Source organism: Pteropus alecto, unplaced genomic scaffold (genome assembly GCF_000325575.1).
Source record: "Pteropus alecto unplaced genomic scaffold, ASM32557v1 scaffold192, whole genome shotgun sequence".
Taxonomy (NCBI): domain Eukaryota; kingdom Metazoa; phylum Chordata; class Mammalia; order Chiroptera; family Pteropodidae; genus Pteropus; species Pteropus alecto.
Window position 1 is genome coordinate 272,920 of NW_006432938.1, and position 13,007 is coordinate 285,926.

The following is a 13,007-nucleotide window of genomic DNA, read 5'->3' on the forward strand; positions in this document are numbered from 1 at the left end:
ATGTTGAAAAAATTGCTATGCTATGTATTATTATTCTTAAAAGCCCATGCCTATTATACAGCAACAGAATCTGACATGATCTTGACCATTATCATAATATTTATTAACTGTAGGGAGCTAAAGCTCCCAAAATTCAAAAGAGTGCATGGATTATCTCGAGAGGCCTGCTTGCATATAAAAAGGGAAAAGGCTGGTTCTGTGGAATTCCAGGAAGAAGAAGATTAAGTATAGAAAAAGGAAAGGGAGTGTCGAAGGGAGTGTCGAAGGAAGTGTCGATTGTACCTTGATCTTCAGGATGTTACTTTAACTATGTTATCTTGGGATACACAAAGGAACAGATTATGTATAAAAAGGAGCATAAGAAATAAACTCGGAGAGACAGTTGTGAGATCTGTTCTCCCTCCTGCACCCTGTCTGTCTTCTCTTTTTTCTCAGTCCCCGCTCCCCCATTCAGGTATCTGGTTTGACTTGGTCAGCTGGTTTCCGACAACCCACCACTCTTGTGCTCGTGTCCTTCCTTTGCTCACTCTGATGGCCATTGTGGGAAGGGTCCCTCACAATCAGCTGACAGAGGAAGAAAAAGGCTGAATGATTCACAGATGTGTAGGCTCGGTATACGCTGCAAGCCAAAAAAACTGAACTACGACCCCACTGCAGGTGGCCCTGAAGGTCAGAGGTGAGGGGACTCCTCCCACTGGGCAGAGCTTAGGGCAGTCCACCTGGTCACTCACTCGGGGTAAACGTGGACTCCTGGGCAGTGGCAAATGTCTTGGCTTATTCGTCTGGGGCTGTAAGAAGAAAACTTGAAGATTGGGGCCCAGTAGGTCTAGGAAAGAAGCACGAGGACAGACCTGTGGGAACAGACATGACATGCGAAGATCTTTATATCACATGTTCAATGCCCCTCAGTGAACATCTACCACCGAGAAGGCGTTACACAGCCAAGGTGACAGAATGATTTGGCCAGTTAACCGGTGACTTTGGCCAGCACCTCCCACCTCCCCCAGGGCTGGAACGATGAGTGCATGAAGGAATAGCTGTGGTGGCAGGACGAAGGCTGTGCACGGGCCTCGCGGCATGAACTTGAACTCACCAGGCTTGCTACCACTGCCCTGCTGCCAAATGCCCATCGCTAGGAAGAGACAGATGCTAAAGACTTGGTACAGTCGAATTCCCAAGGAGATCAAACACTCACGAGTGGCAGTGGACAGCTTCAGCCTCGTTTCCCTGCTGAAAGGAGCAGCGATTCATCCCGGCCGTAACGGCACGTGGTCTGGATGGAACCTCGCCTGTCCTGCGCGTGGCCACCACCATGTGGCTGGGCGCCTTTCTGTTGTTAGCCATTTGCGTGCAGAGAACTTCTATTGAACTTATTAACTTCTACTGAACATGAGCTAGATGCCAGGCTCTGTGACAGCTACTGAAGATGCACACGCAGGCGAGGCCCTGCCTCAGCCGTTCAACAGCTCCTGTGAGTTTCTTTTCTTGGACGACAGAACTGGCAGCATTAAAACCTTTTCACAGGTTAACTAAGCAAATGGTGAGTTGAAGTGGCTTCATAATTTAGCGGCTAATTTGGGAATCAGAATCATTTATTTCCTTTGACTTAAAGGAAACTGTTTTTGCCCCATGTTGATTAGAAAAACAAGTCTAAACATTGGGGAGCATCTTAAAGGGTGCTTAATGATTGAAAAGTAAAAAATAAAATGGAATGAAGTAAAGTTTGATTTCCGCTTTCTACCTTGAGGTCGCCTTCCTCTCCTGGATGAGTCCTATCTAGGATGGGAAGTTCTGGGTCTCTGTGCAGCAGCCAGAGTCCTTCTCTGTCATGCATCTCCCATCTCCTCCACTGGCCCTGCGAAGCCACAAAGTCCAGGCAGTTTACTGGAGGAATCAGGCGACATTCTGTGACAGCCTCGAGGATCCCTCTCCTCTCTGAAACGGGCGCATGGACGAACATGTCCTTCTGCTCAGCCTTCCGACCCACAGTGGCCCCTTATTTCTACCTCCATATTGTTATAACTGCCCACCCTGATTCCCACTAGAATCTGAGCTTGTAGCCAGGAATGATGAACGACAGCGGCCACGATAGGACAGGACAGCCATGAGCTGCATCTGTCCTCGTCACTCCCTGGGCCCCACACATCCACACTTGCCAAGGGACAGGCCCATTTAATCACATTGGAGAAACCGAGTCACCTTAGGAAACTGCTCCAGAAGGGTTACAGTCATCCCAGGAAAGCAGACTGAGCAAGGAGAGGACAAGGCGGACCTGGGGAAATGCCAAGATCAAGGGGCAGAAGGAGCAACGCTGGTGGCGCTGAACTTCGTACACGGCAAGAAATCGATGTGAAGGGTGGTGACTCTGGGGGTTCATCTTAAAGCTCTGTGTGCACGGCAAGTGTCTGCTGTTACGAACGGTCGCATGCAGTCGAGGCAATGCGCAGGTAGCCGCGGGTCAGGAAATACAGAAAAGTTTCGTAAACCTTTTTATTCACGTAATAAATGCAAATTTATTATGGATAAATGGATATCCCATGGATCTCCTTGGGGACCCCAGGGAGAACTGGCTTTGCAAAAGAGCGAGAGGCAGCTGGAGAAGGGGGAGAAGATGCCAAGAAAGTGGTACCCTGGAGCCCAAAAGACGAGACTTATTGGAGGGAGGAAATGCACAATTCCACATGCTAAAGGTTAAAAGGTCAAATAAGGTAAGGACTAAAAGGGGGTATTATTGCTGACCTCCGGGAGCATGCGTTAGTGCTGGGACAGACTCCAGCCTGCAGGAGTTTAACGAGTGGAGACAGTGAGCTCAGCCAGCTCTTGCAGAAGGTTCAGGAAGTGTGAGCAGCGGGGACTGGGCTCCTAGCTCCACAGGAATAAGCAGTATGAGAGAACTCATGTTTACTGAGCTCCTCCTGTCACCCCATATACACGTGTGCACCACATAAATTCCCATCTTTCATTTTCGCGCAGTGAAAGTGTGTTCGTTTTGCTAACAGATAACGCGAGGCTCAAAGAAGTTAAGTAACTTACTAGTAAGCGAGATTTAGAACCCAAGTCTGTTTTCAAAGTTTTTCTTTCCACGACAGGTTGCCACGGGTCAAGAAATATAGAAAAGTTTTGTGAAACTAGACAGTCACATGTCTGGCACAGTCCAGGGAAGGTTGACTGGTTATTTTAAGAAAGGGGTAGGGCATAGGCACGTTTATAGGGGAAGGAATAAAGCTCCCTAACCCCAATAGCAAGCGCCCCCTCTCTGCCACCTCTTCCTTCACCCGCTCACTCTCTTTCGTACAGGACTCCACGGGTCCTCTCGCCGGCCCCTCCCCAGCACCCGGATCTGAGAAGACAGAGGGTGGGGGAGAGAGCGGGGTACCGGGCATCAGCACGACCTCAGCCAGCCGGAGTTCCACATGCTCTGTCTGCGGGCAGGTAAAGTTCCGAGAAGCATGATATTTCCCACTGCACATCATGAACGACGTTCTCTGAGGACTCCGGGTCGAGCCTGGCCACACTGGCTCCAGCCGATTTCCACAGTGCTGTTCTCATCCCCTTCCCCACAATCTGTGTGGCATCGACATTATGTGACTTTGGTCACCTCTGGCCACCTAGGTTCCAGGAGCATGGTGGGGCCCCATAGCACCCATGGATACCCTGCTACTCTCAAAAAAGAAATTTTTCAACAAAAGAAAAACAATCTAGCCCATTCCTCTGCTGAATGATGATATATTCTGTGAGTATGGCCACATTTTAATATTTTCCGCAGTCCTTTATTCTATTACAGCCTTCATCCCCATTACAGATGGTACACTTGGCCAAGATAATAATCCCACGTGCCAGCTGAGAAAGCGAAATGCAGGGCAGTGGGGAAACATCTCAAAACCCAATAAGGACTGGCCAAACACTGCAGTGGGGGGTTATTTCCCCCGACCCCAAATCCAGTGCTATTTCCTTCAGCCTTTAAACCTGAATTCGCATAAACTTTTCTGGGGTTGTGGGAGTTTTGGGGAAGCATGTGAGGGGACAGGGGAGGGGGTCACATACTGAGCATCGGATTTGGTACTGGCACTGTGCTAGCTGCTTTACAGAAATGAGTTCGTTTAAGTCTCATATACCTAGCCTGAATTAGGGAAAACTGACCACTTTAAGTAAGTATAAATGATCATTTTGCAAAAAGGAAAACCATACTTAGTAAAGTGAAGTGATTTATCGAAGCTCAGAAATTAAGGTGATAGTAGGGAGGACCAGGCCTGGAACCAGAGTTACCTGTCCGGGAGGCCAGGCCCACAGCTGGGAACTGGACAGTGTGGGTTGGCCCCCACCTCAGTGCATTCTGGGTAGATGTCGATCTGCAAAGTGTGCATCCTCCCTGCCCTTCTAGACCCTGCAAGGCAATTGAGACTTCAAAGAGACCGTGGATTTGAACGCCATTTGACTTCAGAAGTGCACTACACACCTGCTCCTTGTTACCTCACAAGTGAGATGAGACAGAGGATGAGGCCACTTCTGTCTTCAGTGATGCTATTGCTTAATCACTTGATGTCCATTGCTACCACTAACCTAAAGCTCTGAGGTCCCCTCCCTTTGATTCACCCAGCAAAGGTGGAAGATGTACCATCGCCTTCCTCATGGCACTGTTCATTCGGACAGTTTTTACTGGTCATCGATTCATCTTGCTGGGAAATCAATGAAGGACACAGAAACCTCTGTTCATTCAGAGTCTGAAGGTTACCTGGATGGCGTATGTATCGGAGGCAAGCACCGGATGCTGGGGCCTGGGAGAGCTGCGTCTTGCCTCTTACCAGCCGTGTGGTCCTAGGCAAATCGGTAAACTTCCATGGGCAAATCGGTAAACTTCCATGGGCCTCCATTCCTCAGCTCTTAGAGGGAGATCTCGGGGTAACTGTGCTTCTTTCCCTCCTTTACTGCAGAGAAGACAAAATGACAGCATATACTGGGGCATAGCACTACCTTGTTCCAAATCTGGTTTTTAATCCCCAGTGCCTCTCTTACTAGCTGTGTGACCCTGGGTGAATTCTTTAATGATTCTGATCATAGGCTTTTCTCTGGGAAAAATGGCAAGGACTGTTGTGAGAATTACGCAGCCTATTTCAGCATCAGGCGGGTCCATCGTGGCCTTCCTTCAAGGTGGCTCATTACAAAGGACAAAAACGTCCTTTGCAAATGGCAGTTTCACCTCTCCAGAGTCTTCAGCCTAGACTGTGATTGCATTGCAGTCATTAATTTTATTATGAACCCTAATTTCTCCAGCAAAAAATGTCTCAAATCAGTCATAAGCGAAGTGACTTTCTCTGACCAACAAGCAGGTGGCTGCCCCATTTCCATCCTCAGATGGAAATGACCTCCTCCTGCCCAGGGAGGGGGTGGGGGAGGGGAGAGTTGGAGAGGCCTGATGTCACATAGCCCTACATAAAGGCCCCCTTTAGGCTCCTGTAGGTGGATTGGAAGCCACTGGAGGAATGAGTTAGGTCTTGGCTGTGGGATTTTTTTTTTAAAGACAGACACAGACACAGCGGTTGAGCAAAATGCAGCCTCCACAGAAAAGCCCAAGCCTCAGACCCTTGAAGCAGAGAAAGAGCTTAGGTGAAGTTCTCGGTAGCTGTCTGGGTTACCAGATAAGAGAGGGGAAAGGATACAGATTTTCCTTGCTGTTTACTTGCTCTTTTGTACTTGAAATAGTCACAGCAACCAGACAAGAGGAAGTGGCTGGAATTCTGGCAAAGTTCCCAAACAAGATCCCCATAAAACTCCATTGTACTTTTGAAAAGGGACATACTACTTTGTTCTTTAAAAAAACAAACAAAACAAAACAAAAAACAAAACAAAACAACAATAACAACAACAAAAACAGAAGAACAAAAACTCCACTATGTCTTCCTGCTCTGAGTCTAAGATGCCGAGAGTTCTGACTCACATTCTTGGGGGATGAAACTCTCGACAGGTGGTAGTAGAGCGCTACTCCAGAGAGAAGTTCCTGCCCCCGCTGGACAAGACCAAGTTCCTGGTCCAGCAGGAGCTGACCCTGACGCAGTTCCTCAGTGTCATTGGTAGGTGACAAGGTGCATCTGAGGGTCTGTGCTGTGCAGCCCCGAGCTTTTTGTTTGTTGTGTTAGTTTGTTTGGTTTTGAGGACAGGAGCGTTCCGGGAGAAGAGAGGTTTCTTTGTGACTCATCTTTTAGATTCTCTAGTGCCCAGAAAAGATGCTCTGAGAATTTATCTATTTTAAACAGGTGGGCGAACCCCTCAAATAAATCTAAAGAGAATAAGAGCTGCCAACATTTCTAAGAATTTTCTAAAGTAGTCTTGGCTCCGAAACTAGTCCAGGAGATCCTTGCTTCCTGAGAGAGTGGAAGACCCAGTCAGCTTTTTCCCAGTAGAAACCCTGCACCTTTATAGAGGGGGTTCACCTGGGGACTGGGGACCTTCAAAAGACAAATGCTCCCTGCAGTGCTCAGACTCTGAGACGAGAGGAAGGGGTCCCCCAAAAACATTCCTCCCTCGGGTTAGCTACTTTAAATCTTAAGAGGGTTAAATGGTGTCACCCGACCAGTGGATTTGACACAGATGTTTTGGGAGTGACGTGAACACAGGTCATTGGATACTCCTTCACAGAGCTGACATGTGGGGAGGGGCCGGCCCTTCGAAGCCGGATAACTGCTGCAGCTTGTTTCTTTAAGAATTCATTATGAATAAGTTTGTCTCTGTTTGATTTGTTTTAATAAGAGCATTTTGACTCTGCTCCTCAGGAAGGCTTAGGTCAATCCAGCGTGAATGCAGGTGACTGAGGGGGAGAGTCCAGATTAGACCCCACAACTCGATGCACCATTAGGTGACCCTCCCCCCAACGACCCTTGGAGTTCTGAGCCATTCTTTTTCCCCTTCCCCGTCCCAGGACCTACTATTTCTCCACCACCCCGGACCACATCGCCACCCCCACATTTGATGTTCATGGTGTTTATCGAGAACCAACTATGTTCTGAGTGCTCTCTGGGCTCTGTGTCTACGGCAGTGAACAGAACAGACACAATTCCTCTCCCGCCCCTCCCACCCAGGGTGATGCCACAACCCTCATCGAAAGACAGCCTGGCACAGTCAGGAGATGGAGGTGCAGACTTGGGGAGCACAGCTTCCCTCAGGGCCAGCAGCATCACCCTCGCTCCCAGCTCTACCCACTCCCACTGCAAACAGTTCTTCATTACTCAAAGGCAGCCATGCACTTGTCAGAGCTAAACCCTTTGGGGTTATTCTGGGAGAGATTACCTGGCTGTAAAAGTAACCAGGCTCCAGCATTCTGTCTGCCACTGCCACACGGACCTAGCTCCCCTGAATGATGGAAGCTCTGAGGCTGGAGTGGGCCAGCTGCCCCTGCCTCCCCAGGTGGAGCAAATGGACGTGTGCTTCAGGTGAAACCAAGCCTTTACCTGTGTATTACCTCATCGTGCTGTCCTCCACTCCAGGATGAATCGGGACTCTGATTGACTTTGACATGTAAAGCATGTCCAGTTGAACTCTGCTGCTTTGCTGTCTTCCCCACGTAGGGGAAAGGAGGGCAGGCGGAGGAAGGGCACGCTGGGAGGCAGAGAGCCCTTTCAAGGTCATTCCGAGGCTTTTGAACACGAGATGCTGGAAGAGACTGGAATCCCCTTTGCATTTCTAGGGAAATATTGACCTTTGATTTCAGATCAAATAGGGCTTATTTGCTTGGCATTTAGTGTTGGTATGTCTCCTGGTGGACAGGAAGGCCTACCCCTTTTGGTCCAAAGAAGAAATAGGGAGCAGTTTAGTCTTCTTGAGCGTCACAATCCTGCAGATTCCTGGGCTGCGCCCCAGATCTGCTAAGCCAAAATCAGTGAGGCAGCCCAGGTACCCGCATTTTCAACAGGCCTCTGCCGGATGATCCTCAAGTCTGCGGAGGCGCGCGGAGCGCCAGGCAGGCGCCCTGCACAGGTGCTGCCCCGCCGAGCAAAAAAAATGCCCTTCCCCCCGCCTGCGCACCCCCTGCCCCCGCGCCGGGAGCCGCAAGGTCCTCGGGCCGCCGATGCCTTTTACCTGCAGGTGAACAACCAGAGCGCGGTCAGCATGAGCGTGACCACGGTAGAGACCTACAAGGACCACAGGGACAAGGACGGCTTCGCGTGTGCGACCTCCGCCTCCCAGGGGACGTTCGCCGGACCGGACCCTGCCACCCAGGACCTGTCCTCTCACCGGGGCAGCGACGGCGACAGGAAGGCCGGGCCCCTCCCTGTGTCCTCGCTGGGAAAACGCGGTGGCTCCGGGAACGTGGGGACACAGCGAGTGTTCTCTGGGTGACGGGTGGAGGCCGTCCCGGAGTTTGGTGTCGCCCAGTGTGGCCACAGTTCTCTGTCGCCTCCACTATGTGGCCCTAACCCAGGAGCCTTGTGAGTCCGGGGCGGGCGGGCTAATGCGAGTCATAGGGATTATTACAGCCCACGCCGCTCACGCACTCCGCTGACTTGGCTGTTTGCTGTTACGTCGTCTTTGTCTGACTGTGCCTCGTAGGGTTATTTATGCCCAAGATGGAACTTCTGGAGTTACATATGAAGTGATTTCACCCATTCGAGCTTTTGTTGTGTGTCAGGCTTTATTCTAAGCACTCGACAGGTCTTAAAGGCGCATCGCAACTCTCCGTGGTTATCGCCGTCATCATTTTACAGATGAGGAGACGGAGGCCCAGAAAGGTCAAAAACATTTGTCTAATTCACATGATGTGTACTGGGTTTTGCGATCAGGGTGTCTGGCATTAGATGCCAAGCTGCGAGCCCTCTGCTACGCTCCCTGTCTTAGATAAAGTTACTCTCCTGAGTATCCACTGGGCGCTTGAGTACAGAGCCCAGTTAAATCAGTGGAGCCCACAGGGGAGACAGGTGGACACTAGAGGTGGCAGGTGTCTGCTAGCAGCAGGGCCGACATGAACAGACATGCACCTGACTGCCGGTGCCCAGCACCAATCCTCCTCCCCACATCATCCACCTCCTTGTCTTGGATCCCAGTCTCTAAGACTGTCATCACACTGCAGAAGTTCTGCCCTGAGTCGTAGCCAGGTGAGCTGATGTAGCTTTTCTCCTACAGCAGCCTCTGGCTAAAGACAGGCAGCTCCGCCGCCTTGTTTGTGGTGGGCAGTGTCCACTTTCCTACTCTGTAACCGACCAACTAAAACTCAATCTGTAAAACCATCATGACTTTATTATGCTCATGGAGTCTGGAAGTAAGGACTTTAGAGTACACATACACATACACATACAGACACACAGCATCTACAATGTCTGCGAAGAAATGAAGGGCTGTGAGTGACTTGAACAGCTGGGAGCTGGAGTCATCTAGAGGCTTCTTCCTTCTCTTGTCTGACCCCAGGGTTGGGATGACTCAAGGGCTGTCACAGCTGGGACTGTGGACTGCAGTGGTTCCATGTGGCATCTCTCAGCATGGGTTCCAGGAGGGAGCATCCTCAGAAGGAGCAGCTGGGGAGCATGTGATCCAAAAAACCAAGACTGAAGCTAACCTGCGGGACAGTAATGCATTTTAATTCATTTTGGTCTGGATTTTTTCCTTTATTTTCTTAGCCTCTACTCAGATACTTAAAATTAACTGGCAATTTGTACTTTCGTAAATTATGACCACTATTCTTTTAGATTAGTGATCCTTTTCTATTGATTTTTTTTTTCAAGTTCACAAGATAAAACTCTTTGTGTGCTATGTGTATTAAAAATAATTACCCAGTTCCTTTTAATCTTGTTTATGGTAGACTTTTCCTCCTGTGGGAACTTTTTATTCTTATGTGATCTTTTCCTTTGTGGCTTTTGAGGTTCATGGTCTCAATAGAAAGACTCCCAACTCCAAGGTTATAAAAAATGTGCCCCCTTCTAGCGCTATGGTTTCATTTTGTTTACACTTAAGTATTTGAACCAACTGAAATTCATTTTGGTAACAGAACGAAGTACCCAGGTTCCACTTTTTTCCAAATGTCACGTGTGCCTCTAATTGATAATCTATCCAAGGCATTTGAATTTCCTGTGACTGTGTCTATGCCTTGTCTCCACAATAAGCCCCAAACTCCTTAGGAACATGGACCGTGACTTTTTGGATTCTCTTTGGCTTACAGTACTGCCTAGCACATCTTAGGTTCTTAATTAATGCTTGCGGATAAATTAGAAACCCTTGGTGTCGACTACAGAGGGAGATAATAAAACAATTGGATTGTGCTTGGAGTTTTCACGGTGATTGGGTCAGGCAGGAAAACTATTTGTTTTTGTGTCTACTACAATGTATTAGTCACCCTCTACCCACCCCTATAAAACCAAAGGGGGCCAGATGTCAAAAAAAAAAAAATTGCAGCTGCTTATGTCACAGGTAGTATGAGATTTACAGCTGACCCCAAATTTACTTGAATACCTAGACCAGAGGACAGGAAACTACCGCCATGGGCCATCTGACCTGGGACCCATTCTGATAAAGTATTTTTAGAATGCAGCCAATCTGTGGGTTTACTATAATTGTTCCTAGCTGCTTTTGTGCTTCTATGGGTGAGTTGAGAAGTTGTGATGTGGGCCATATAACCTGCAAAGCCTAAAATATTTACTGTCTGACCCTTTACAGGAAAAAGTTTGCTGACCAGCTACTTTAGATTTATAGCAATATTTTATCAAGTTATTCTGAAGGATAAATCACAATAGAAAGAAATATCTTTTTGTTGCTCTTTTGATGCTACATGAGATAAGAAGCAAAGCATTTCTAAGTCTGTTGGACTCACTGATTTTGCATTGCCAAGTCCTTGGTTGGAGGAGTTTAATATGGACACATATACAAAGTTCCTCATAAATCACATGGCATTCTTAACTCTTTTCTTATTTGCCTTGAGAATTCTTGCTAGTGGTGCTTGCAGCTGCAGCCTTTACCTGAGATAACTCGTGGATTACTGTCCTAACCTCACCCCCAAAGTTTGCTATGAAAATAACTCGCTTTTATTAAATTATTCTTAGCGCTCTAGTCTATCGATAGTCTTTGGAAACAAATGACATCATTCTATTTACAGCATTCTGTTTTTAGGAGTTCAATCTCTGAAAATGACAAATCCTAGAAAATGTAGCGTTCCTACGCATAATGTTAAATGAACACTGGCAGCGAGTTGCACGTTTTTTTCCTAAACAGGAAAAGGGCTCATCACGGCCCCATTGTCACAGGTCTTCTCCATGCCCCCTCATCCTTCATGTGCCTCAAAACTATGTCTGGGAGATTTTTAAGTATATATTGTTTTTGTTTGTTTGTTTATGAACAAAAGTAAATAGTTCATTTCTATTTTCCAGCAAACTGTGTCCAGATCAGAGATGTTGAGCTCACAGCAGATAGGCCTGAGTCGTATAAGACTAGGTCTAGGCGGGTTCCCAACTTCCATGCAATTAACATTTGGGCTCATAATTCTTTATCGTGGGAGATTGCCATGTGCATTGTGGGATATTCAGCAGCATCCCTGGCCTCTACCCACTAGATCCACTGGTCTAGAGTCTACTCTAGACCCCAAGTGTGGTCTGTAGACCAGCAGCGTCAGTCTCACCTGGGAGCTTGTTAAAAATGCAGACTCTCAGGCCCCTCCCCAGAACTACTGAATCCGAATCTGCAATAAATCAAGATCCTCTGGCTGACTCATAAGCATGTTAGAGCTTGAGAAGCACTGGTCTATGCCTTTGGTGTGGTAACACTCTGCCGCTCTCCTTGGAAAATGCAATAATCATGCTTCATCCGATCCATCCTGTTTCTACTTTTTGAGCACATACCTGACCCAGTGTTAAGAGACAGTGTGGTGTCCTGGGACTTTGTCATCAGACAGACCTGGGTTCAAAAGTAGAGTCTGCCCTTGTGGGTCTGGGTGATTATTTAATCTGATCAGTGTCTTCATGTTACCAGGACAAAAGTGGGGTCCATCTGTCTGCACACGTCTAAGCCAAAGAAGAGATATGTGTAGGTTTTGCAGCAAAGAAGGTCAGGTTTATTAGAGAGTTGCAAGTCCCAGAAACAGGCAAGCTATTGCTCAAAGGCCTGGCTCCCAGGGTGTCTCAGGAGTACAGATTATATAGGGAAAAATCAGTAGTCATGGAAACTAAGGGAGTTGGGATCATGGGTGCTACTGATTGGATGACTGGAGGAGAATGAGGCAACTGACCACTGTGTCCAGTTCTGGAATCAGCTACAGAGCCATCTGTCTGGTCCCATGGCCTGGTCTGTGGCCTGGTCCCATGGCCTGGTCCCGTGGCCTAGTCCCATGGCTTGGTCCCATGGCCATTGGGGTTATTCTGCCTCGATGAGCCTGGGGCTAAAACACAGGGGCTAAAGCAGAGATGTCATCCTTAGTCTAAGGTCTAACGGAAATCTATTGTCCTTGTGATTATAGATAGACCTGAGGCTCCATTAACCTTATGTCTTTAGGCTTAATGATTAAAGGAGCAGGCCTACAGAGGATAAGGGCAGAGGGAAAAAAGCGAATCACAATGCCATTATCTGGGCAAAACCAGGTTGATTGGCGGGGGGGGGGCGGGGGGGGAACTATATTAAAGAAATGAAATTTGTGTGCGGTTATACTCATCTTAAAAGTCTCTGGTTTGCACTTCAGAATATGAAGACCTTCTGAGCAGGTTATTGTTGAAAGATCAGCACACTTTCAGTTTCCAAGTTTTCAAATCATTTATTTTATATGTTTCTACACATCGATGAGATCACAAAGGCATCAAGTTTCCACCTAACAGGATTTTACCTGGAATTGCTTTCTCTGCCCATGAAACACTTGTTCAAAACTCGAGTGGTGTCCACAGACATTCAAGGCAGAGCTGACAAACTCCACCAGGTGCCGCCAGTACCACTTTGTCAGAGAGAGTCGAGCAGTTTGTTAACAAGAAACATAAATTCCTCCAAATTTAAAGTTTCTAGTGGGTGTATCTGACACTTCTGAAAAGGCTCTCTCTAGCCAAAATGGATAT

At 47.9% G+C, this 13,007-nt stretch overlaps 1 protein-coding gene and 1 long non-coding RNA gene across 2 annotated transcripts in view; one reads left to right on the plus strand and one right to left on the minus strand.

The window, feature by feature from the left end:
- Positions 1–5,546: 5,546 nt before the first annotated feature.
- MAP1LC3C (microtubule associated protein 1 light chain 3 gamma) lies at positions 5,547–8,331 on the plus strand. The gene is given in 4 exon segments (XM_006907550.1): positions 5,547–5,604; positions 5,707–5,761; positions 5,962–6,080; positions 8,045–8,331. Coding segments are annotated over 4 exon segments (519 nt in total).
- An 876-nt stretch (positions 8,332–9,207) lies between these two features.
- LOC107195365 overlaps positions 9,208–13,007 on the minus strand; it is a 9,863-nt gene continuing 6,063 nt past the window's right edge. Inside the window, exon 2 of the long non-coding RNA XR_001516499.2 lies at positions 9,208–9,541. This is a non-coding gene — a long non-coding RNA (uncharacterized LOC107195365). The remainder of the gene's footprint in view (positions 9,542–13,007) is intronic.